Source organism: Cyrtonyx montezumae, unplaced genomic scaffold, assembly GCF_038088225.1.
Source record: "Cyrtonyx montezumae isolate F1298 unplaced genomic scaffold, pur_monq_1.0 scaffold_3, whole genome shotgun sequence".
NCBI classification, from domain to species: domain Eukaryota; kingdom Metazoa; phylum Chordata; class Aves; order Galliformes; family Odontophoridae; genus Cyrtonyx; species Cyrtonyx montezumae.
Genome location: NW_027072034.1, coordinates 13,257,427 through 13,283,846, shown reverse-complemented (window position 1 = coordinate 13,283,846; position 26,420 = coordinate 13,257,427). Strand labels below are relative to the sequence as shown.

Here is a 26,420-nt window from a genome sequence, read left to right as displayed (position 1 = left end):
TTTTTTCCACATGGAATAATTCAGTGACACCTTCGCTTCAGATGCCATTGTGCCAGACCGCCCCTCTGCTGCCATCTATTGCACAACAACAACATGTAATGGAATACTGGTGGGAAGCTTCACCTTCTACTGACGTACCAGCAACGTCTGCCTGTGACGTTGAAGGCCAACATAGAATCATTGATGTTGGGAAGGATCATCTAGTCCAACCATCACCACCATGCCCCTAAACCACCCCATAACTCGTCAGTAAGTGATATGCACACAGAGTACTGGTGTGTTGAGCAATGTGTTGAGATTATAGAAGCCGAGAAGCTCAGGTGCTCTGGGATGCACCTCTGGATGCCCCAGAGCCTCCTGGCAGCAGTAAGAAGATACTCAAGGCCCAATAACCTCTGGTTCCCCACACCACATGCTGCCTCAAATCAGACCATCTGGAGGGGGCAGCTCTGGCCAGGCCGAACTGATGTCCCAGCCCTCTTGCTGAGTCTGGGGGTGTCTCGGCACTCTAACAAAAAAGAGGGCTGTCACTTTCAGAACAGCACTGGTAGTACTTGTGGCAGATATCAGTGCCGAAAGAGCTTATCACGACGGTGTCAAAAAGGGACTTTAAGACTTACCAAGTCCTACCCCTTCAGCCGTGGGCAGGGCTGCCATCCACTAGATCAGACTGTTCCCATGCAACCTGGCCTTGAAAGCGCAATCCAATAGAAATATAAAACGTAATATGATTTTACACAGAAAAGCCCAGTTACAAGCGGGATGGGGCACAGCCCCTGCAGCCTCCCCACCTCCTTCTCGTCCCCGTGCCCTTCCTCCCGAGGCGCTCCCCTGTGCCGGGCACCCCCGCCCGGGGCAGCTCCGCTCCGCTGCCCGCCGCATCCCGCTCGGGGCGTAGCTTCGGCGCTCCTCCCCGGGGCGGCTCGGAGTGGGCGGACGACTCCGTCGTCCTTCTCCGCCCCGCGGGGCTGACCGCGCTCGGGAAGGCGGTGCGGCGGAGCTCGAGCGGAGCGCGGCGGAATGCGCGCGTAGCGGCAGCCCCGTCTCCGTCCCCCGGCTGAGCGCAGGCCCCGCGGCCGCACCTCCACCGCGGCGTCCGCCATGGAGAAGCCGGCGGAGGGAGAGCCGCTCTCCCACCCGCTGGAGCAGCAGCCCGAACCGCCGCCGGTTGGAGAGAAGCGCTTCAGGCTGTGGTACATGGGCTCGGCGTGCCTGGACCGGCGCACCACGCTGCCCATGCTGCCCTGGCTGATGGCCGAGATCCGGCGGCGCGGGCAGCGGCAGGAGCCCGGCGGCGCGTTGGGCGGCGGCGTGCCGGCCCGCGAGGTGCTGCTGCTGCTCGGATCGCCCACGCTGCGCTGCGTGCCCGCCGGCCCCGCCAGCCCCGGCCCCGGGAGACCCGCCAGCCCCGCGCCCGCCGTCTTCATCTTCGAGCACAAGGCGCAGCACATCGCCCGCTTCATCCACAACAGCCACGACCTCACTTACTTCGCCTACCTGATCAAGGCGCAGCCCGACAACCCCGACTCCCCCATGGCCTGCCACGTTTTCCGGGCCACCGACCCCAACCAGGCGAGTGGGGCTGCGGGGCGCGGGGTGCCGTGGCTGCTGGACGGGAGCTGAGCAGCGGGGTGGTGCTGAGCGCCGGCGGTGCGGGAACTGATTTTGGGGCCCGGAGGGTCACGCTAAGGACACCTGGCCGTGCTCAGGCACACTCCTGCAGCCCCGGGTCTGGGTGGAGGCGGTGCTGGGAAAGTGCCAGCTGGGAGGAAAACGAACAGTAGGGCTCTTTTTCTGCCTCCTGAGCGGGCTTTGGCTCACGCATCGCGTGTGGCAGGAGCAGCTCCTTGCCGCTCCTCGTCTAGAGGTGAGACAGGCGGGTTCAGCCGTCGGTTTTTAGTGTATTTTGATTTGAGCGGAGACACTGCCAGAGCTTGTTGCAGTGGAGGAATTTAGATAGTAGCTGTGGGTTGAACCGTCCTCAGGGCAGGACAGGAGGCATCCCATGCAGAGGTGACTGTGCAGCTTGTTGGCAGCTGCAGCCCTGCTGAGCTCTGCCAGGAGAACAGAATTTGGGGTCAGGAGGGAGCACGCGGAAGGAGCGTGAAACGGTGGCAAGCTTGCAGCCAAGATGTCCTTTTATGAGCGTGACCATAAGGGCTGAAGGAACCGAGACTGCTGGCTGGAGATGTTGGATTTAACATTATTTATTGGGTTGCTGTGATTGGGCGCCGTGACGTGGGACAACACTGTGCTGTGAGATCCTGGCTGTGACTTACCCTTGCACATAGTATTTCTCACGTTCGCATTTATACTTCGGATGCTTGTTTTTGATTAAACCATTTATCTGTATGTCTTTGTTCCTTAGGGTGAACATCCTTATGTGCATAGTATTAGTGCAAATAGATATTATAGGAAAAGACCTCCTATTGAAGGAATGTATTATTCTGACTCCATTCCCTTTTAATGTTCCTATCTTGTTCTGACAGCATAGTCAATATTTTATCAGCAGTATGTGCTTTTTAACCTTTTAACCATTAATAAAGAATAAAAGGCCCTTACACGAGGGTTGCTTGGCACAAGCTCCTAAACAGAGAGCCCTATCGGAGGTAGTAGATGCATAGCCAGCAATGCAATTCATGGGTTTCTAACAGACATTTTTTCAGGTACCAAAAAGGAAATAAAAGTTAGGTTACCAGCTGGAGAAGCTCGGTGGGCTGTCTGTGCAGCACTCTGCCCCGAGTCCCTCCTCAGCCCCAGTTCTGAGTAGATGAAGCCAGGCTGCAAGTTACTAGCACCAAAGATCTTCTTTTAATTTATTATAAAGCAGATGCTGTTCTTGCATGCTTTCAAGTTCTTTACATGCACACTTCTGATTCATCGTGGTTATGTGAGCTTCATGATGCGTATTACTTTAGAAATTATTTTTTACATCTGTTACCTTAAGATGACTTTGTTTTCAGTCTTAGTTCTGTGGTTCCTTCCAGTCAGCACAAGTTGGCACTGCTGCCAACAGAAGGGGTCCTGCCCCCCTCCCCTCAGGCACTCATCCCTTCCTTCTGGCCTTGTCCTTATGCCAGCACAGCGTGCACAGTGAACAGGGAATTTGCTGGGTTGGCTTCAGAACACTTCCTTTGTTTGCTTTCCTGTGCAGCACTTTGTCAGCACAGGTATGCTGGAGGCTTGAGGTAGGAAGGAGCAGCCAAGGGAAGGAAGGGTGGGATGGCCTTTTGGTGGCTGTACTGACGTCAGGCCTTGCCTAAGGTAGCCACAGAGCCATGGTGTTACTAGTGTGGTGGTATCGGTTTCAGAAGCACGCTGGGGTTGCTCCAGATGGAGGAAGGGTGTAGGAGCTGTCCTGTGGTCTGGACAGCTATCCATCATTTTCACTGGCGGATGAAACCATCGAAGTAACATGGTAACAACTGGCTTCCAAGATCATAGTGCTGGTGAAGTAATTCAAGATGCAGCCTGGTAGAAATTTTGTCTTTGAGCCCGTTGCTTTGCCCGCCAGATACATTGCAGCATGTCTAGGATGCGTGTGCATTCACTGCTGCTATGAAATGAGCTGTTAAACACAAAAGAAGCCAATACTTCTTTGCAGTTCCTGCAAATTTCTAAAGTAGTTGGCCAGTCAAAAGCCAATGCAGTATATGCTCTGATAACATCAGGTAGGAAGACAGTGTATTTTAATGTTATTTCCTTTGACTGAAAAAAATATCAGAGTGAGGCTGTACGTCCGTATGTTTTATTTGAAAACCTTCAACTTGAGGGTAGAGCAGAAAAGCAGGAGTCAGTGGGTTCTTGTTTTGGAGCAGTACCTTGGTGTCATACCAGAGCTCAGCTGTCAGCATGGTGGTGAATGCTAAGATACTTCTGTTGGGAGGACCCTTTCTTTTGACTTCGAGGGGAGGATAAGCTCCTAGAGCTCTCTGACTGGCTGGAGTGGGAACAAAAGATTTTTCTTCTTTTCCTTTGGAATTACTGCTGTGTTTGCTGCTCCTGATAACTTTTGTAGGCAGCAGCCAGCTGAAGTGGATGAGGGTAGCTATCTGGCTTAGTGCTGGCTAGCAGCTTCTTAGCAGCAGCCAGGGATGTTTGTTCTGTGCTGCTGTCATTTGAGAATTATGTGGGATGCACACAGTCTGTCTGCAGACTTAAATGACAGCATTGTCTCTTTTTAAAATTGGCTGATTGTCTAAACAACCACAGGAACAAATTGGGTTTTTTTGGTTGTTGTTGTAAAGCAACTTCTAAGGAGAGCAGGCATGCCCTGCTGTCAGCCACCAAGAAAAAGCCCCTCTACAGTAGTGTTTTCAACTTGTCAATTATTTTTTATTTTTTATTTTTTTTATCATGGAACACCAAATTTCTTGTATAAAAACAGATTTTGACTGAGATAGATTTATGTTGTTTGGCAGTTGCCTTGAGTTTCCTGATCTCTGGGAGGAGGAGAAGGACTGATCTGCTTTTACACTTTTTTTCTTCACAGTTTTCTAGTTGCTGCACTCTCTTCTTAATACTTGAGTCCCTCTAATGAGCTGTTGCTTTTGTTTAACTTCAGCTTGCACCTTATATCTAATTATACTGTAACTGATCCTTATCGGTGAAGATGCATAATCATAGCTTCCTCCAGTTAAGCAAAAACTTACTTGATGCATTTTGTGCTTCTTGTAGAAAATGTATAAGAAGTGATCCGTGTATACTGTTACAGGGTTTCAAGACCAGTCTGAACTGGCCTTGAAAGAAAACTGCTGTATTGCACAGACCTCAGTATGGTTTAGCTTTTGTGAGTCTCAGACATATCTGTAGTGTTCTGCTGTAGCCATGAGTTCTTGGGACAAGACTGTTTCAAGGCAAAGTAGAGAGTTTTGCTGACCAAATAAAGCTGTATTATGAGCTGAAGAGGCAGAGGGCTAGAGATGAGAGTGGAAAGCAGCATCCCTGAAGCCCAGATCCATGCTCTGTAGTCGCTGCACAGGCTCATTCAGAATGGTTTGTCTATTGCAAAAAATATTGTAAGATAATATGTTGCAGCGAAGCAAGGCCATAGGACAGCATTGTGTGTTGTGAAAAAGAAGACATCAGTACAAAATCACTAGTTTCCATTGTCTGAAGGAGGTTTATATGATATAATAAAATCACACCCTGAGAAGGCTTGTGATTAGGAAGTGTAAGTTAGAAACATCTGAAGAAGAAGGTTAGTGAACTTCCTATTCAGCTTTGTTTTGTGGTTTAATTTTTATGTGACTTATGAGCATGTGCTGAACCCATGCAAATTCTTGGAATATTAAGTACATAAGTACTTACAGCACTGTTTCAATTAATATTAAAGAGTATTATCATCAGATAAATTATGTTTTGAATAGGAATAACCAACATGATGGAAAAGAATGAGCTTTGAAGATGAGAGAGATGGCACGGCTTGGTTAGGTAGACTTGAACATACTGCATATGGAAGAGGTAACCCTTTTCCATGGGAAAGATTGGTTTTCCCAGTTTTATCAAGAAAACAAGATGTGGAGAGATCAAAACAGATTTTTTCCTAAGATTGTGTGGGTTAGAATTTCTTTCATCAGTTGAGAAACTGACAAGCAATGGCTCAAAACAAAATGGTTGCTAAAGACTTGCAATGAATGCAGAATTGTTCTGCCAGCAGCCTCATTATCGCCAGCCTGCATGGGCTACAAAGGCTGAAAACTCTTGGCTGTGATTGCTTTGGTTTAAAAAAACGTCTGACAAAGTTTAGGAAATGGAACTGAAAGTTGAGAGCTTAAGGTTTCGTTTTTGTTTTCCTTAACATCAGAATCAGCATTTTTTTTTCTCAATGAGTACGTTTCATTTTGGGCTTGTTCATCTATCTTTAATTTCCAGATCTGAAAAAAAACTAATTGTCCATGATAATTTTCTGCTAAGTCTCAAATTGAAGGAATAATAAAACCAAGTTTGTTAACTGTTTCTATGTTCTGCTGTGTAGCCTTTTATCTCTGATTAATGTTCAGAAAAAGAGGAGTGATTGTGAGTGTTCTCTTATCTGCTGAATTTGTATGTGTCATTCATTCATTTTTCCTTTTACAGTTCCTGAAAACCACTCAATGATTTGGAACAGCAGGAATGTTACTGGGGACTTCATTTTCAGAAAGATCAAGTAAAACATAGGATGATAAATATATGAAATGATACAAGCTCACTGAAGGTGGCTGCAGGCAACACACTGATCAGAAAATAAGGCTGTTTGTTGTAAAGAAAGGAGCTTGTGTGTGCACCATATCAAACTTCCTCTTCTGCAGTTGTTTCTGTGTTTTTCTACTCTGTTTCTCAAATTTCAAAAATCATTAAATAGAAAAATAACTGCTACAAAGTTTGGCCAGATTATGTATGTGTTGGCAATAGGGAGAACCTGATTTCTAGGCTAATTTCCAGACCAAAGTTAGTCTTTATGAAAGTGAATGTTAAACACTTTTGATTTCTGTCAGCCATGGTAGAATGGCGGCGTGTCTGACTGCTTCCCATCTCTGCTCTTTCTCCGAGGCTGGTATTGCTTTTGATGTGTACAGTCCACCCATTCTTTGCATTCCCATTTAGCTCGGATCTCTCTGAGCATCTTGAGTTTCTCTGTGCTGCCTAGGCTGTGGGTCATAGAACTTTAAGCAGTGCTGGCTTGGTCCCCTCATGGCACTAGACTTCTGTCCTCTGCCACCTGGTTCTGGTTTTCTTTGGTTTTCTTTTTTTGTGGTTTCACGTACTCTTTCAAATTCGGGAGGGGGGGGGGGGGGAGTTTTTCTGTGTAAAGACTTGCATCATTTGTCTTCACTTTGAATTATGGCATTGCCTACCTCCACTGGCTGCAGTGTTCTGGGGCACCGTTTGAGACTGCAAAGGAGATCATGGGGTACAAAGGCCAGACTTGCTGGAGGTCTTGTAGAAGTCATAAATAATGCAGTGATTGCGGGCAGCTGGACAGCAAAATGAAGGCAGTAGAGTGAAGTAACTTAAATCTGTGATCTTCTGTTTTATAAAAACTGTAATGCCATGCCTACCACCTTACTTTTTGGGGGGCACAAATAGGTACATTCAGATCATATATAATAATGTGTCTTACAAATAAATCAGAGCATCAGTAATCGAAGAAACTGTATGATCACATCATAAACAACTGTGTCTGCTCTGAGGAAGTCTACAAAGTGTAGGAAGACAGTGAGGAGTGTTAGAAAGGAACTGAAAGCTTGCATTGCACAGATGGTGGCATGGAGGCTGCACAAAGGATGCGATTTGTTTTGGTTAGCAGACAATGCACATTGCTTTTATGTATGAATGTGTTCATTGGTGAGTATGCTTCTCCTTTCCAGGTGTTTTAATTAGGTGACAACTGTTTGGTCAGTGAGGTGGGCAAACAGACAGACTTGGCTGTCCTGTCAGTCTGAGAGTAGTCTGGTAATTCAATCTTCCTCTCAGCATTTGTCAGAGGTAAGCCTGTTTGTACCATCGGGGATTAGTCCTAGTAGTATATTTAGGACTACAGGGAAAACAATGTTAAACAAACAAATAAGCCACCAAACAAACACAAGCACATGCAGACATCCCCAAGGGCTCAGTGTAGCCCAAATCACAGTCTCAGCTTTTTAGTCCTTGCCTGCTTTCAAGACTTAAAACATCCAGTCAGTCTTCATTTTGAGCACAGCTGTGCTTTACCAGTACAACATCTACTGGCATCTGAAGCCGTGCTCCCTCCCCTGTATTTCTCTGCCTGAAGTGGTGTGATGTCCTGCTGTTTGAAGCGAGGCCTACTTAAAGCCATCTCTCTTAGGAGTGAAACCACGACTTGGTCCTGCCCTCCCTGCCGCAAGGAATTAGGGCTCCCTATAAGTTAATTGCTGTGTTCTCTGGAATGGTGGTGCTGGTGGGATTACTCAGTTCTCTGGGCAGAGAAGATGCAGCAGAGATGGGGTCTTCTGTCCCTCCTGAAGTGCAGTGCTGTGTGTTGACTTCAGCTGCAGTACTTAAACATATCTCTTCTGTTCTTATACGTGTCTTCAGTTCCTTAAGTCAACTGAATAAAAGCCCAAGGTGTACTTCAAAAGGTGTCGTACCATGAAGGCTGTTCAGACAGTGCAGATTATATATGTAAGTACATGTAGAACATGTCTTAAATTGTGTTTTTCTGTTTAAAGCATCTGAAAGGTGTCACATTAATAAGCAGTTACCTGGATGCATTGCGATTCTGTTCAGCTTGAATAAGACAGGCAAAATATTTCAGTTGATTAACTGCAGAAAAAGAAGTGATATGTTTTGCTTCCTTGGACTCTCAATTGCATTTAGAAGTTCTGCTTATTGCTTCCAAGGAATTCTATCTACTAAACCACATTTCCTGGCTTTATTAGTTACTTGTAACAGTGAGTTATCTTCATGCCTGTTCAAATGGATTGCTTTCTCATGGAATTTTTAGTTATGCTTTCTATCATTCTGTTTCTTTGCACTTACATAATTTTAGAAATGACTTCTGAAAAAGTGGAAGGGTGACATGGTAAGGTTTTTTAGCTCTGCATCTCTGGAACCGCTGACTGTACAGCATTGGGCATGCACTGCACTTTACTGAGGGATTAAATTAATTTTAAATGTAAACATGACAGAGGATCCTTGTTCAGAGTTCAAAGGCTGTATGGAAAGGCTTGTAAAAGCTACTAGATGATGAGATAAAACCAATCCCATACAAGCTTATATTTTTCCCTACTCCCCCATTCTTGTTACTGTGGTTTTCCTGCTGCTGTTGCCACTTACTTTTATTTAAAGTGGGTTTCAGTCACGTAGTTCATTTCTGCACACTGATAAACCTTAACAACAAATCTGTTCAGTTAAAATGACCCGGGTTGCGTTTTAATTCATTACTCCTCTTGGCAAGAACGTGTAGATCTGCACAGTGCTGTTTAGAGATCTGTGATGTATCTGAAAACATGTTGTGGTAAGTAGGAATATTATCCTCTGGGGCATAGCAATGACTGCCTTCCAGACTGTTCACAGTTTTGTTTTTCCTAGCAAGGATAATAAATATTTAATTTTTTGGGATGCTGATGTTAAATATACTTCATGTACTCTGTGACTTCGATATGGGTTTCCTGTTGTGTTCATTTTAAAAAGAAAAAAGCAATGTCCCATGAACATTGTGAGCAGCCAGTGGTCTGTGGGTTCTAAACCAGAGTAAATATTCAGACACAGGACAGTGAATGACTAGGGCATGTGATGTTGTAACTCACTGAAACATTCATATATGCCTTCTCATGGCTTGTTTCTTGCTTTGGCTTGGTTATTCTTAAAACTGGAAATCAAATTACGCTGGAACTTCCAAAGAAAGAAGAAAGAAATAGAAGCAGGATAGCACAACCTAATTGGGTGGCGTTTGCCAGATTGAAAACACGTTGCTTTCTTTAGGACCGCTCTTCTGGAAGTGTAGAAACAAAGAAGCACACACATACTGCTCTGTGCTGAAGGTAAGGAAAACAAATAAACAAGAAAAAAACTGAAATAAGCAGCAAAAGGCAATTTCAGATGCTCTTGTATTTGGTTTGCAAATTCTTTAGGATGTTTGTGTGAGGTTTTTGTGGAACATGCTGCTCTTTCTGTAGCATTTGGTTTAGGCTCACGTACAGGACTTTGTTTTCATAGAATCATAGCATTACCAAGGTTGGAAAAAACCTACAAGATCATCCAGTCCAACCGCCCACCTATCACCAGCAGTTCTTTCTAAACCATGTCCCTCAACACAACGTCTAAACATCCCATTTTTTGTAGAGAAAATTTTTAAACAGTGTGCCTTCTGTAGAAAATACTTGTGGTCTGACATTGTGCTTGCACTCAATGGGGGTCGCTTGATTTTCTGTACAGCAGGACTGCCAGCTTGAGCACTGCAAAGCAGTTTGTAAATAGGAGCTTCTTGTTTTGTAAACCATCTGCAGGCTGGATGGGGCCCCAGGCAGCCTGATTTAGTGATTGGCAGCCCTGCCCGTGGCAGGGGGTTGGAGCTCCATGATCTTTGATATCCCTTCCAACCTAAGCTATATCATCGTTCTATGAGGCACACGCGGCTAGTGCATGGCATGTGTGTGCATGTGCTCAGATTTAGCAGCGGGGAGAATTAGAGTTGGGGAAATGTGCTGACCTGGAGATGAGAGCAGAGTGGGAGCAAGGCAACACGACTAAAGCCAGCTCAGAAGGACAGGGTTTACATCCTGGCATGATGCCTCCTCACGCCTCAGATTCCATCTCTGTTTAGTGCAAGGAAGAACTAAAAATAATACCTGCAGTTCAGTGTGGTGGCATGAAGTTTGCAAAATGAATGCATTTCCTCCACAGTGACCTTCTCTCTTCAAAATCACCACAGAAGAAGGAGGTGGAAAAAACATTACAAAGCAAATCTTGTCCAACCCTATGAGTTCTGTTTCTTTTTTCCTTTTGCTCAATCTGCAGTTGTCCCTAAAAAATACACAGTAACACAGTTGGGTTGTGAGAAATGTGGACACCAACCCAAGGCGCTGAATTAATGTGCTTGGTGTTTCCCTGTGTAACTGAGTATCCGTGTGCTCATCCACTGTTCTGCATTTCAGTTGTTTTCCTTCATACCCTTGCTAATTTTTGTTGTTACTGTATGGGAGTTTTAAAGGTAACTTTCTAAATCCAGTGAATATTATAGGCAGTTCATGTGTGCCTACACAGCCACGTAGACCTAATAAGGTAAAAATGCACTGGTAAAATGCTTATTGCTGTGCTGCATATTTCTGTCATTTTAGGTAACGTTTTGAAGCATGCTCATATCTATATAATGACTTTCATTTGGATTAGATTACAGTTTGCAAGCAGTACTATGTCAAGTGTAAGGTTTAAACTTGGGATCAACTATCTTGACCAAAAGATCAAGCATTACATATGATATTATTCTTTCCATCAATTGTAAGGTGTTCAAGTCTGCTACCTTTACAAGATAGAGAAGATGCTTCATTTTAACTCCCTGCTGGCTAATTCTGTGGGAATGAAGGGCAAGCTCCATGGTGTCCTGATGCTCAAGTACCTTACTTAAGATCCTGTTGCCATGTGGGTGCTCTAGCTGTGTTACAGAGAGCAGGTTACACAAATTCAGTGGATCCTTGCTCCTCGAGGGCTGCTGTTTGTTGGCATCAAGAATCTGCACTAAGCTGTGCAGGATCTGCTTTGTGCTTTCATCCCAGGGGTAGTTATATTAGATTGGTTTCAGAACGCCATTCAGTCAGCAGATTGAATCTGTGTCTTGAGGGCCCTGCTATTAAATCAGGCATCATTTCCAGTAGTCATTCTTCCAGAATTGTGCAGTGTTCGCCAGTAGGGTGACCAGCTGCTGGAAGGTGGTACTGTTTTACTGGTCTGTAGCACATCGCAGGTTTTTGTACAGTTTTAAATATTACCTTACTGTCAAGTACAGCAGTCTCTTGCTGCAACTCAGTCATAAAAATAATAGTCTTGAAATTCTTGTTCCTGCTGGTGCTGGTGCTGTTAAAATGTCAAAATACCTTTCAGCTCCATTTGATAAGCAGGTGAATGAGGATGTGAGACGTTTCCTACTCAGATTCAGTGCATGGTGGCACTGTCGTTTGGAGCCCCGTGGATACCTGGGGAACCATGGCAATTTCTGTTGTCACATGGATTAACTCACCTTGTTTGCAAGCACCAGGAGTGTTCCTCAAAGGGAAAGTGCCTGCTGAGGGGTTGTTTTCTCTAGCTGGTACACATGAATGACCACGGTAAAGTCAGGAGTAGAAACTTCGGCATAAAGATGGGGGAATCTGCTGCAGAAATCAGAGCTGCTCGCAGGAAAGCAGGGAGTGCAGGTTGGCTGCACTCTTGTTACCAACAGTGCATTAGTTTTCAAATTTGCTGCCATCTGCAGTCTTGTTAACATATGGGCATACAAGGCTGCTCTCTGTTATCTTCTTGTGTTATGACTCTTGCTCTTCTGTTGTCTCAAATCCTTGAAGTTTTCCCAATCCAGGATTATAATCTGTTTGTTGATTGAGATTTCAGTACTGCATGCAGTACTGTTAGCTATGAATAGTCACGATTCTGACTCTGAAGGAAAGGGGGAAAGGAAATCCCCTTTTCCCCATAACCCTTCAGGATTCAAATTAAAACCTGAAAGAAAAAAAAAGAAAAAAGCCATTCATTCTTTTGCTTGTACATTGCTGAGAGTTGAGCTTTTCAGATGTAACTGTCAGGAGGATGAAAATTGCTAGGTACTTCATATTGCGTGCATGAGAGCAATTTCAGTTTGAATAGGAGTGTTCTAATGTTTTACTGCCTCAAGGCTCCTTTATGTTTGACGTTTATATTTTAACCTTCACACCCTTTTTGAAAAACAAACAAACAAAAAAACAACAGAAGAACCCACTACCTGGCATATGGTTATTTTTAAGTCAACACCACATGGCTGATAAGAAGCACGAGCTTGTTTCTTTTATGACCACGTCAAGTCGTATCACTTTTTAGAAAGAAGCTATGGGTAACAAAAATAGAAAATAGAAATCAAACACAACAGCCTGCTTTGGAGGAAAGGGATGCTGTGCTGTGTGGTAAAAAGCTGTTGTGTTAGCAGAGCAACTCCTGGAGCATGACATGAACAGCTGAGTCATTTACTGCTGGTACTGAGACAAATTGCTGCTGAAGGATGCTTGTTACTGCTCGGCTGCCCCTGCAGCTGGTGGATGGCCTGGCTGAGAGCAAAGTAAACTTGAGCCTGGTAGGAACTGCTGTGGAAAAAGTAAACTCCAGATAAGTGTAGCCTAATCTCTGGAACATTTAATTGGTTCAGCAACATTCTCTAATGACTGAGCTTTTAAAATGTGCAAATATTCCTGACGTTAAGATAATCACGGATTTCTCATTTATTCTTCGGTATGAATACACAAGTAGTGGTGAAGGAGGACTCTCTTCTTTACTGTTAATGCAGTTACAGTTCATATATCAACTTGTACGGTCCCTGGAATTAGTTCTGTGCATCTTAATGCTGTAAAAGACTGCTATTGTAAATCACTGTCCTGATGTTTTGTATAACTAAGGAGGTTTGAATGTTTGTGGTATGAACCTGAGAGAATGCTTTCCTTGCAACTGAGTTAAAACTAATTATTTCAAAAGCTTACACTCATGTTTTTTGAACATTGTGCCTATTGGAAGATTGTTCTGACAGATTAGTTGTTGACCAGTTATATTTTTAAAGCGTCTGACTCCTAATGATAACTATCTTTATAGTTCTAACCATCAATCAAACGTTTCCATATATAAGGTACCGTTTGAAATTTGATTCAAAGATGAAGTGTGCTTGTACTTTGTTTAACAATGCCTGTGCCCTTCAGCTCTCAGATGTTTTTTTTCTCAAGCAGATGGGCTCAAAATTGAGTGTGAAGAATATCTCATAACCTTCTGCCTCAGTGCACTGAATTTTTCCATGAACCTTCTGTTCTTTTACTGCTCTTCAGGAAATGTGCACGTTCACAAGGAGCTGAAACAGTATATCACAGAATTTCAGAGCACCATTTCTGTTCTATTTCAGAGGCTCTATGGCACGGTAGGTTAAAATCTTGTGGGGAGAGGAAGTGGTTAGGGAACTGTGATGTTTCTGTGCATGTGCTTGATGAATCTTTAGTGTCAGCATGGAGGAAGGGGAAGCTTGTAGTGTTATGCTTGATAATCAGACTCCTGAGTAATTAACCAGTGCCTCTGACAAATACATTTCTTCCAGTTTTTAAGTCATATTACTTCTAAAACCAAGCTCGGTTAGTTGCCTGTTTGCTCACATAGGTAGCACTGCAAATTTGCAGACAAAGTAAAAACTGTCTGTGACTTCTTGTGAATTGTACTTCTCATTAGCTTCAGTAGTTTACTCATGTGAACTACTTATGGACCCTCAAAGACTGAAATACTTTAGAGAGCCAAATCTTTGCCCATGTCTTCTGACCAGTGAGCTCAGAGTACTACAGTAAGTCTTCATCAGACATTTCTTTCTGTTGAGCTGAATGTTCTAGGCCTGTAGTACAGTCCATGACATTATACATCAGTGGATACCTCTTACCCCAGCTAGTATGAACTGAGGAAAGAGAAGATAGTAACTACATCCATAAAACATGTATTTTCTAAAAATGCTTTTGAATGGAAACATATTTGAATGAAGCAAGTATGGAAGTTAGATTCATACAGGTATTATTTCTCCATGGCATTGTGGGCTTTTTGTTTTTTTTTTTAAGTTGGAAATAAATCTAATTAGAGGGGATGCAGTCTGTTAGAGATGAGGACATTTAGAAGAAAGTAGTGATTGTATGTGTACTTTTTTTGTCTACACAAATTCTTATTAGGACTTAAAAAAAAAATCAGGTATTTACAGAAGTAAATAGAGTCACCAATAGTGGTTAATATTCCAGTGTGGTAGGAGTGGCTCTTTAGAGCCTTTGGGGTGATCTAATGGCCCAACATTTCTCTATCTTTTCTGTGGAGAATGATTTTGTCTCTGATAAATTTCTCTGCAGCTTCCACCATTACTGTATTTTCTTAAGTGATTTTTGACTTTCTTCGTTCCGATTCTGAACATGTGACTTTACTTGAAAGAACTGCACCTTCCCATGCACACTCTTGACACAACAGCATAGAACAGGAACGTCCACGCCTTGTAAAAACAAATACACAGGAACATCTAGACCTTGTAAAGTAATTCAAATGCTGTCAGGCATAACTTTAGTGCACAGGGTTGTTCTAGCTGGCTCTGTAGTTTAACATAAAGGAATCTGTAAAGCACAGTACTTATGCTTGCTCTGAACAAATCTAAAGCTCTTGTTTGTAAAACAGATCTTAAAATGTCCAGTTCCCGGTATGTCATGTAAATAGTTCCTTTTCTGGAAGCCAGAAATCTAGAACATGCAGCAGGAATCGTATCTGTGGTTTCTAATAAAGTATTTTACTTCAGGTTATTTCCCAGTTTAGAAACAACCTTCTCTGTGACCTTGCAGTCATGCTGCCTTGTTCAGAGCTGCAGTTCCTGTTTTGACGTGATATGCAGTTACCCTGTGTTACAGCTGGGCTGACTCTACAGATACAGCTATTGTGCAGAGCTCTCCTCTTTTGGCAATATTTAATTCACTTAAATACTTAGGAGTGATGATTCTTTCAAAGCTTATTTCTAAGGGTGCTGACCTTGAGGTGTTCTTGTACAAGTCTGGTTGACTTTAGGGAATTTGCTTGTGTATATAAATTTTCTAGAAATTGGATGGAAGCCTGAGAGTCAACTTGGTTAATCTGAAGAGCGACATAGTTAGGGCTCTTTTCTAAATAAAGTCCATTTGATTTATAAAAGATAGGAAAAATGAACATTTAGTATAGAGTCTTTTAAAATTAATCTATTTTCTGGCTGCTTAGAAATATGTGTGTATCTAGAATTGTACCAGCAAACATACTTCACTTTACTATGAAGTATTAACTTGAAGAAAGTGCAAAAATATTTTAATAAGAAATTATCATTTGATTAGCACAAAGTCAGGTACTCCAGAGCATACTACTGGTTCTTTTTTCTCAATAGTGTGTATGCTTGTCACTCCGAATCTGAGAAGCTTCCAAAGCATTTTGATTACTTTGTCTAGCACTGCAGAAGATCATGGCAGTAGAAGTGATGTCCTCCTTCACTACAGTTTATCTTCTGTAGCTACAGATTTGTCTCCTCTTTCTATTTTCTGTTCCTCAAGCCATGTGAAGCTAACTTGCTTATAACCAGAGCAAGAGGGCTGTCTCCCAATGCAGTTCTGGTTCATCCTCAGATCTTCTCCATTTTTTGTCAGGAATAAGACAGGGTTTTTGTGGGGAGAAAAGAATCTTTAGCCATCAGTCACCACACACAAAGTTCAAAGCTTGTGCAATCTCTAGTTTGATGTTGACTTTTGTTTTTGTACGCATCACTAAGCTTTTAGAAATGTAGAAGGAAAACCACCACCACCACCACCAACAAAAACACCCAAACCATCAAACCTTCATGATGCCTACAAAAAACCCCTAACTATATCCACTGCAGATCTCTGTCCCTTTTGTAGTAATTGGATAACTGATGATAGAAGAAGACTCTCATCCTTCAGAGCTAACAGGGTGTGGAGAAGGAGCTGTTAATTTTTTCCAGATGTTTGATGAAAAAAGCATTTCAGATCATGGAGTGAGAATTCCAGTGTGCACTAGCTTCTCCTTCTCATGTAATACATTCTGCTTCCAGCTTAACTTTGCCTAATTTTGTTCCTTTGCCATCACGCCTCTTCTCTGTTTGCAGGCTGCTGCTAAGCTTGTTTGCACTCTGTATGACTCAAATGTCTCAGATCTTTTTCTGACCTCTGTATTTTTGTCAGTGTTTTTGTATTAGCAGTCCTTTGCCTGTCACAGGTCCTCATCAGTCTCCCAGGCTTGTTTTTCCTTTATTCCTTCTGTGAAGTCTTTAGCTAGTTTTTACTAGCTTCACCTGTAATTCATTTTCTTTTCTCAGTCTTCTTTCCCTTCCCATTCCCAAATCCGTGGGCTTTCAGTATTGCACTAATTGATTTCACTCTCCATGTCTCTTTACCCCTCTTGCAAGTTTTCTTTTTTTCCTCTCTTTAGCCATACCTCTTTTCCCCATATCTCTACATATTTGGTTCAAATCCCATCCCTGCAGAGCTCAAATCAGATGCATTCTTACAGAAGTAGCATTGCTAGAAGTACTTTTTTTTACAGAAGTACTTTCAGGGTCTGGTGAGTATCCAGGGAATCTGCCCACTTACACGTATTTATTTATTATCAAACATCTGTTAGCTTGCCAAACTGAAGAGTCTGAGTATCCAGATGCCTTGGAGGAGTTGCTTGGAGTGAGTTCTTAATAGGAAAAAACCCAAAAGAAATGTGTATTTCTTTCTTAGTAGTGATTGAACTATTTTGAAGACACTGGTCCTGAAAGATGGATGAAACTGTGGTCTAAGTCCACTGCCTTACAGCATGTACTATTGGCTAACCTGAGCATCTTTTCATTCCAGGACATATGCAATCCTGATTTTGAACTATTATTTTGAAACTATTTATTGGGAAAAAATAGTCCAAAGTGATGTTCCCCTGAAGAGAAATGGCCATTATTTAGTTTGCTGAAGATGTCATTTAGTTCTTCATACAGATTGTCTGGGATGTGGGTGCTGTCTCTTCCTCTAATACATTTTCAGCTCAGAAAATCTTTCAATCCCATGAACACAGGCTTAATAGAGTTAGAATTTCATCTAATTCTAGAAGCTGGATGCTAAATGTCATAGAATCACAGAATCATAAAGGTTGGAGAAGATTTCTCATGTCATGTAATCCAACCATCATCCCATCAGCATCACTTAACCATCACATCTATGAGTTTCTTGAACACCTCTGGGGATGGGGTCAAATGGATCTATACAAAGAGTTGAACAAATGAAAAGATAAGCAGCTTATTTCTCTGGCCTCTTGTCAGAGTCCAGGTTTCATGTCAGAGGAGAGTGACAATTCATAAGGATTAGGTGTATTTTCTCAGGTGTGGGAAAGAAGTGTGTGTACTCATTTGAATGACCATTGTTAGGTATGGCAGGATGGCTCCCTAAGTGTGGAAATGAGATAGAGAGAGGAAATGACAAAAAAAAAACAACATTATTTTCTCACTTAAAAGACAACACTGAAATCCACAGATGCCACGAGTGTTTGGAAACCAGCAGACTGAAAACAGAAATTTTTCTTTAGTATTTGAGCTCATCAGAGCTCCGCACCTTTGTGGTGTAGCAGCCACAGATTTGGTGGATGACTGACTTTGTTATATGGGTCTTAGTGGCTTCTCAAATGCTGAGATTTCTAGTACTGCAGAAATTTAATTTAGAAGTATCATTTCCTTTCATATTTTACAAGAATAATGTCCTTTCTGATTCTGAGCAGTAATTGCATGTATGGTGTTAAACTGGAGAACTGTAGGTCCCCTTCATGTGGACTAGCAAACCAGTGAGAGAAACTAGGAAGGCACTAGAATTTTAATTGGTACACGAGGCTCTAGAAACAGATTTCTCTGTGAGATCACCTTCAGGAGGGACAGAAGATGGTGATGCAGTTAGCTGATCCTTTCACCGGCTGTCTCCTAACTTCATTTCTGAACTAATGCCAACTAGCAGAGCGTCTTCCTGGTGTGGCTGTGTGAGGACTACAGAGAAGTGAAGGTCAGCAGAGCAGATCTCATCTCTTTTGCCTTTGGAGTAGACATTGAAGACAGAGTATTGGGGCTATGTATTATATGCAGCCTGGTGAGCTACTGAAGCCCATGTATGTAAAGTCTAGTGCTGAGCCTTCTCTTAAAACCAGAGTTCTTCTAAAGAGCTGCTTTTTAGGTCAGAGGAAAACAAGGAGGTAACTGCAAGGCTTTAGCCATGAACCAAACACAAATTATTTATTTAGAGCATGATGCAAATTCTCTTGATTTGTGGGAAAGAGGAAAATCTTTTTTTTTTTTTTCCATAATATTTCAAAACAGCGAAACTGATAAAATAGAGGTGGTGGGAGATACTAGAGCTATTCAATTCAGTAAATGTAATTTTGTTTTTAAAAAAAAAGTATTCTGATAGCATTAGAAGTGTTTTCATGTGTATTTTAAATGATTTCAGTCATGCTTCTTTAGTAAAAAGCTATTTTAGTCTGTACAAATTTCTCTTAGCTGCATTCCCTGAAGCCCAGGTCCACCTGAGCATTCAGAGGGTGTCGTGGATTGAGCCCACCTGGCAGGTTTATTACTGCTGTGTTGTCGTGATTTGTCATGTGTTACAGAAAATAATCAGGATCTGCCTTGGGAAACCAGGCATACATAAATCCGTCTTCCTCAAAAATCAAGCTTGTTTTCTGATCAGAATATTTTTCATCTACTCTGCCTGTTTTTGGAAGCAGATGTTTGGCAACCAGCTGCTCCCAGATTCCCAGTGTGGGAAGATCCAAGCCACGTCCCGTGTCAGTGATGCTGATTCCCAAGCTCCAGTCTTGTCTTCAGAGCAGTGAGTCAGAGTAGAACTCCTCATGTCCATATCCTTTGGCTATCACTCATATCTTATGATTGAGCAAAAGAAACCCCCAGAACACCAAAATACTTCTGTGGAACATAACCTCCAAGCACCCTGAACAAATATATGTGTATATATATATATTTATGCAAAAACTATTCCTGATGTCTTTAAGATTAATGTCTGTGTAGACATTTAATTGGGAATAAACATCCTGTGGTGCTGGAGTAAAAATTCCTCTCCATTTAATAATAATCACTTGTATTTTTAAGTGTTCCCCAAATAGCTCTAAAATTTGATATTTAGCTGGATGTTGTCCCATGGAGTAGTCAGAGAATAACTTGATCCTGTTCTAAAAGCTCTGAATTTTCATCAAGGAAATTTGTTCACTTGCTTTTCTGTTGTACTTTCAGTGGTAAGGGCAATTAATTATTCAGGCTGATGAAAGTACTGATTAATCTCAGAAATATTAACATAATTGAACTAGCAAATATTTATTGAAGAAAGCATAAGTTTGCCCCAGAGCTGCTAAAAGAAAAAATATGCTTTAGTTTTGATGTCGATGCCGTAAGGTATGAACTGTGCGCTCCTGTTTCTCAGTGCACGTAGCACACTTCATTTCAGGCTGTTTATTTTAAGGCAAAGCATAGATTTGGATAATGAGTTTCAGTACTGACACAAATTACTTGCTGTGCAGTAGTAGCTGTAGTACTGGTGGTCTAGGATAAAAAAAACAAAACAAAAAATCCACCGCCATGATGTTTGCACATACAAGGTAGGTTGTTCCAGTCATGCTGTGTCAGAAAGGATGATTCTTCTGGATAGACACAGAAAATGTCAAGAATATTTTTTGCTTTTTAAATTAAAAACATTGAACAAGACAAAATAGTAAGGAAAAAAGTAATATATCCATATGAGTGAATTCATACATCCAAATTTTAAGGGAAAATATACCCTGAAATCCAAGGTAACATTGGCAGTAATTAATTTTCTTGGGCATCTCGAGCACGGTACAACCTGAGAAACAAGGTTATTTTTCATTTTGGAATATTAATTTGCATTTTGTAGATCCCCATGAATTTGGGTTCCCGATAAAGTTTACATTAAAAAAACAACCATTAAAATGTTAACCAATAAGGAAGCAGTGACATGAGTAAGAGTGCCAGTGAATCATTCTGAAGGGTCTTCTTTCAGTACAACTTGAGAGTCTGATCATAAGATTATTAATATTTTCAAAAGATTATTAATATTTTTGCAGGCTACTATTTTTGCTTTGGGCTTTGAGCTCCAAGAATCTAATATGTTTTAACCGAAATGAAAAGATCAAATATAATTAGGAAGAGTACAGTGTGGGAGTGCTCAAGTTTGCCAAGCTTTGTCCATTTCAAGTATGTGACACACAGAAGTGATACGTGTGCTTACTTCCCAAATGTGCTCATGCTTTCAGTATCTTTGCCTGCGATTAGCTATTAGAGATTGCACGTTCTTTCATAGTCAGAATAAGCTTCCAGCTCTCAGTAGGGGGATTGAAGCTTGTCAGTTGTACTCCCAAGGTTTCTTTGAAACAACTGCAGGTAAACCATCACATTCACATAAAGGAGGATATTAGCTTTAGCTCAGAATGGTAAGATTTGCATTTTCTCACATACAACAGTCTTGAAATCCAGAAAGTTCTGCATGTTTTGATGACTTCTTTTTTAACATAGCCACTCCCAAGGCAACCTTTTCACTCACCACTTAGCTGTTTTGGATATTATTGGATTATTGCCCTCAGTTGCTTGCCTCATTTGGTTGACAGCAGTCAGAAGGCTTTCAAAACTGGCCAAAGGCAGCATGTCAGCTGAATACATTGGAAGGTAACTTGACATTTTTAAAACCAAAGTTGTATGAAATAAGGATAAACTGTGAAGATGCTTCTGCTACAGTAATTGAGTTGAAGTTATTTATACTTCATCTGCTTCTATATTTGATTATATTGCAATTTAAGTTCCAGTTGGAATACAGTTACAAGCTGACATATGATGCTTTTAAGCAGTAACATAGTGCTGTGCTTTCCTGGAAAAAAAGTATCAGATAAAATATGCCATAGTTGACAGGTAGTATTAATTTTGACAGTAAGTTTTAAAGCTGTGTAGTTAGAAAGAACTCTAGCAGATGTGCACATTTGCTGGAGAATATGGATTTGCAGATTATTGCATGTGTTATGATTTGCAAATTAGATCTGCTTGGAAGCTTCTCCCTTTACTGTGCCTGCAACTGCGTTCTCTGTCTCCATGATCTGAAGAGCTGAGAAAATGCTAACAGAGGAACTCTCAGATGTGTTAGTGAGTTTTGTGATGCAGTTCCATAGCTGTAACTGAGTAATGGCACACTGCAGAAGTGTACATTTTGCTAGTTACCATGCAAAACAACCCACAAATGAAGAAAATATTTGAGAAGGAGAGACAACTGGAGGATTTTTAGGATGTCCATTATAATGTTTTTATTTTAAAATAAATTTGAGAGTTTCTCAGGAAGAGACTGAGCTGTATGGGGAGCAAGCCGGTGCTGAAGATGGCTGGAGGAATGGCAGCATCAAATGACAGAAAACTGAACAGCTCAAGAGGGGAGAACAGCTCAAGGTGAGCTCACGTCCGAGACTGGGTGTCCATTGACCTTGTCACTGTGGCTCCACAAAGCAGTAGATTAAGAGAAGCTTAGACATCTGTTTACAAGAGATGCTGACATTCCCTAAGCTTTCTCGATAGTTTATAGTTTACTGTTTTTTATGACATTATTTCATGCTTTTGTGTTTCTACTGGATTATGTACCATACATAAATAACAGGCTGTCTTCCATCCAAGCTCATTTTTCTGAGATTGAGTTAGCAGGACTATCAACAAGTGAGGAAAAAAAAATAACAACAACAACAAAAGGAGGAAATAAAGGAAGTTGGATTAAATCATAGAATCATAAAGGTTGGAAAAGGCCATTGAGATCATCTAGTTCAACCACCAACCCATCTCCGCCATGCCCATTAACTGTGTCCCTCAGTACCTTGTCTCCACATTTCTTGAGCACCTCCAGGGACAGCATCTCCACTGCCTCCCTGGGCAGCCTGTGCCAGTGTCTCACCACTCCTAAGAAGAAATTTTTCCTGATATCCAACCTGAAAAGGCAGCTAGTCAATGAAGTACACAAAAGGAAACTGCAACTGTTAGCAAGGCCCTTAGATTATCAGGGTATTTTTTTTTATTGACAACAGAAAGTATATAATATACTACTTAGAGGGAAAATTTTAATAGATGCCCATATATAAGTTTGTAAGAGTTGATAAATTAAGCAAGTCTTTCTAATAGATGTGGTATACCATCTTGGGTGAGTAATTAAGTAGAAATATTCTAGCTTAATCAGATTTTTTGTAGGCATTGAAATTTGGTCATTGTAGTTCATGAATTCTGGTAGTACATTGACTATTTGTCAACATGTCAAACAGGGCTGTAGAAATAGTAGTACAGATTTTTTTTTTTTAAGTGAATGAACACTAAGAGTACTTCTAAGAAGTTATTCAGGTTTGTTTCAGAAATTTATATCTTACTGCATATAAGCACTTAGAAGCTCAGAAGTCCAACTGAAGTAAAGGAGAATTGAGTAAAACATATGTTTGGAGTGTAGTCCAAGAGTGTAAGATCAGTTAAACAAACTTAACCAACTTGAAAAAAAATTGAAGTTCATTAGCATTGCTCTGAACAACTGAGGTGCTGAAGTTTTTTCATTGTCACTGTACTAGCAAGACACAGCAACTATAACCCAGAAACTGTAGTCATGAAAACCCATGGGACTGCAAGATAAAATAGACAGTGTTTAGAAACATATGAGTATTATTCAGATTGAGGCTTTAACATTTAAATGAGAAAGCAGAAGTATATTTAATTTCATGATTATTTGAGCTGTTGTTATTGTGTTAAAGATACTCATGCTTCTATTCAGGGATTTGTCAGTAGGCCTTAACATCAGTAAATTTGCAGAGAAACATAAGGAACGTCATTTTCAGGTTAGTTTATAAACCCTCATGTTCTGAAAGTAATTCTGCTCACAGAAATGAATAACTATACCTTTTATAGCCTCTAGATGAGAGAATTAAAATGTCACAATTTCAGAATTTGATACCTAAAAAAATTAAATAAAAATTCTCTGTTCAAGAGGAACAAAAACAACAACAGTGAACTAAGTTCCCAAAGTACTATCTCAAGCAAGTATCACCTGTCTTCTATATCCTTCTATATCCACATCACCTATATCCTATAAGTATGCCTTTGAATGTGGCATCAGGTGTTTTCTGTGTAAAATCTTGGCCCCCACTTCAATGTCATTCGGTTGCTTACCATCCCTGAAGCGTTTGTTAGACTAAGTTAACATGAGTATACTTTTAGGAAAGGAATTTCAGCCATTGATTGCGTATGTATCTGTGATGTCCTTCAGGATGCTAGCAGATATAAAAAAAAAAACAAAACAAAACAGTTTTTGTGAAGGTAAGGGTTTTTTTTTTTTTTTTGTATTTGATTTTTTGTTTATGTTGTTGTTTAGTGTATGCTGTATAAACCTGTGAAAGATATTGAAGTTGTTTAGCACTTTAGTAGTTACTGATATAAATGTCCTTTTCTGGTTTCTGTTTCTTAATATTTCTATATTTTAAGTTTGTTTCATTAGAATACCTCTGGAGCTGACTTGTAGGGCATCTTACTCTTCTCCTCTCTTCCCGCCCTCCGAGTTCTTTACCACTATTAATGCTTCAATGTAATAAAGCATTTATTTCTTACTGTTTTTCTTTTATTTATTTCCCTTGTGATTATGAATCTAATTCCTTCATTTTACATTTTGTTAATTGTAAAAGCTATTGTGAAGAATAAATCCATAAATTTAGTGCTCTTAAGATTTTCTATCTAAATCATTATTATTCCAGTATGGACTGAAGCTACCAAAAAAAATTCCAGAAGTCAAAGTGGGGGTCTGTAGCAGGTGCTTTGCTATATTGGAGCTCTTGTTTTCTCACGTGAACTCTGTCCTTCAGTCATAAAATTATTATTCCTTGTTTTTCTCTATCTGCCTTTGTTTTTTCTACTCATACTGTTGCTGAACTTCCATGATATTGCCCACATAATAAGAGATACCTGTTATTTCTGTGTGGATTTTGTACTGAATAAAAGCTTGTATGGGATGAGGAGAAAGAAAAAAGTTGAAAGTTGTAGCATGTGTATTTCTTTGTTTGTACAGATTTACAAGCTACCTAAATACAGTTTGGTAGGTACCTTGGTGCATTGTGTTAAGGATTCAGCTGACAGAGCTGAGACACCAGGGCAGTGGAACTAGTTCTTCAGGGGTTCATGAAGATGGGGGGAATAAAAGGATGATTGTTTTTTGCACTGTGGTGTTTATCCCAAATGTGGAGGAATCTAAGTTCATGTTTTAAGACTGTTCGTGCTGTAAAGTGAAAATAAAAAGTAGAAATCCTCAATTCAGAGGTCCACAAAATGTTGAACCTTGTCCAAAAGGCTTAATGTTGCAATAATTGCTGAAATTGCAATGCTCTGTAAATGTAAGGGAGTTGATAAAGGTCATTGCTGACCACCAACCCAGTCAGCAGGCTGGGGAATAAAAACAGGGTCCTTTAGTTTGGATGTTCTTGTAGTCCTGGGAGAGGACAGAAACTGAAGCCAAGAAAAAACTTGGCTGTAATGCAGACATAGGCTTTAGTTATTTCTCAGTCTGCTACCTTTTTGGATCCAAAGAGATGGCACTCTGAGACGTTATAGCTTGTATCTCACATTGAGGCATACGTGGAAAATCAGTTGAAAATCCTATTGTTGTGCAGTGCATTTTGCAAAGTGCTACCTTTATAAAATAACAACTTCATCAGTGGTGCATCAGTTCATCAAAAAGGTGTTTTGGTGTTCAGGTAGGTGCAGAACTAAGATATGTTGTGAACCCATTGCTATTTAACTCAATGTGTGACAGGGAGGAGAACAAAGCTGTTATGTGTATTGATATTGAAAAGCATGCAAATTTATCACTCGTTTTAACGTTCTGGGAGGATAATGTTATTATGAACAGCATGTGCCTTGCTGGATGTGATAGTGTTTTGTGTGAAGTACAGTCTTGAGTGATAGATTTAATCTTATTACAACAAAGCTGATAGCATTAACAGCTGAGGACTCTCTTGCACAGCTGAACGGCTAGCGTCAGTGCTGCATTGCAGTGGATGATATGCAAGCATAAATAATAACGTTGGCATCTTTGAATTGATGAACTTCTTGCTGAAGCCATCTAGTCTGGAAAGTTGTTCTTCAGTCCAGCACCAAATAGATCAGAGGCCTGTGTTCAAGCTTTCCTGGCTAGCTCCCTTTAGAAGTTAGAGGCAGTGCCCACCCTGCTATGCATCTGCTTGTGGTTTGGCCTGGGCTTCTTTTAGAGGCACAGGGCCTCCAGGGGTCAGTAGGTACTTTGTGTGCTTCCAGCACGAATTGTTCTGGGTTGAAATGCTATGATCGTATGGTATGAAGCAATTGTATCATGCCCTGAAAATGGACTGTAGGGAGCAAAATGAGTGGTTAAGGGTGAAGAGTAGCAGTTGAGTGTTAGTATTGTGATAGCAGGGTAAAAAAAAGTCAAATCTTCTGCCATCTTACTGTTATCCCTTCTTGTGAAGGAGCTCTGCAGCAGCAGATTATTGTCCCCATAATGCCTTATGTTTGAGGAAGACAATTGGGTACAAATGTGAGAACCAACAGGGAACCTAGGGGTGAGTTTGTATGCGCTGCATGGCTGAGCAAAGATAAAGACTGAGACTGGAACTGGAATCAAGCAGCAAATTGAAAGGCATCAGCCAGCATTTCCAAACGATTTTTGTGGCTGCTGAAATGTTGCGGCCTCGTCTCCAGTATTGGGTGCAGGTTTGGGTGCGCACAGAAGGGTATTAAAGTACTGGAGAGTGACCAAAGGAGGGTTGCAATGATGGTGAGGCTCCAAAGGGCAAGCATTTCAGGCTGAGGGAAGGCCTCATGGCAGCTGCATGGAGCAGGAGGGCAATGCTGAGCTCTGCTCTCTGGTGAATGCAACAGGGCCTGAGGGAGTGGCATGAACAGGCTGCCCAGGGCAGTGGTCACAGCTCTGAGCTGCCTGAACTCAAGATGCATTTGAACAGCTCACTCAGGCATAGGGTTTGGATTTCAGGTGGTGCTGTGTGGATCCAAGAGCTGGACTCAGGTATCCTTGTGGATCTCTTCCAACTCTGCATAGCCTATACAAGAGCTTTCGTCTCTTCAGAGGCTCAGTTCAGGTTACTGAATGAACTAGATGCAGCTGTAGCCACTCAAGACCAGCAGTACG

The 26,420-nt window shown here is 41.4% G+C and overlaps 1 protein-coding gene across 2 annotated transcripts in view; it reads left to right on the top strand.

The window, feature by feature from the left end:
* Positions 1 to 998: 998 nt before the first annotated feature.
* Positions 999 to 26,420, top strand: part of TBC1D4 (TBC1 domain family member 4) — a 98,442-nt gene continuing 73,020 nt past the window's right edge. The window contains exon 1 of one of the 2 annotated variants that reach the window (XM_065744071.1): positions 999 to 1,572. In XM_065744071.1, coding sequence (XP_065600143.1) covers positions 1,102 to 1,572 — 471 coding nt within the window. In that variant the 5' untranslated portion in view covers positions 999 to 1,101. The remainder of the gene's footprint in view (positions 1,573 to 26,420) is intronic. The other variant, XM_065744072.1, reaches the window with a different exon arrangement.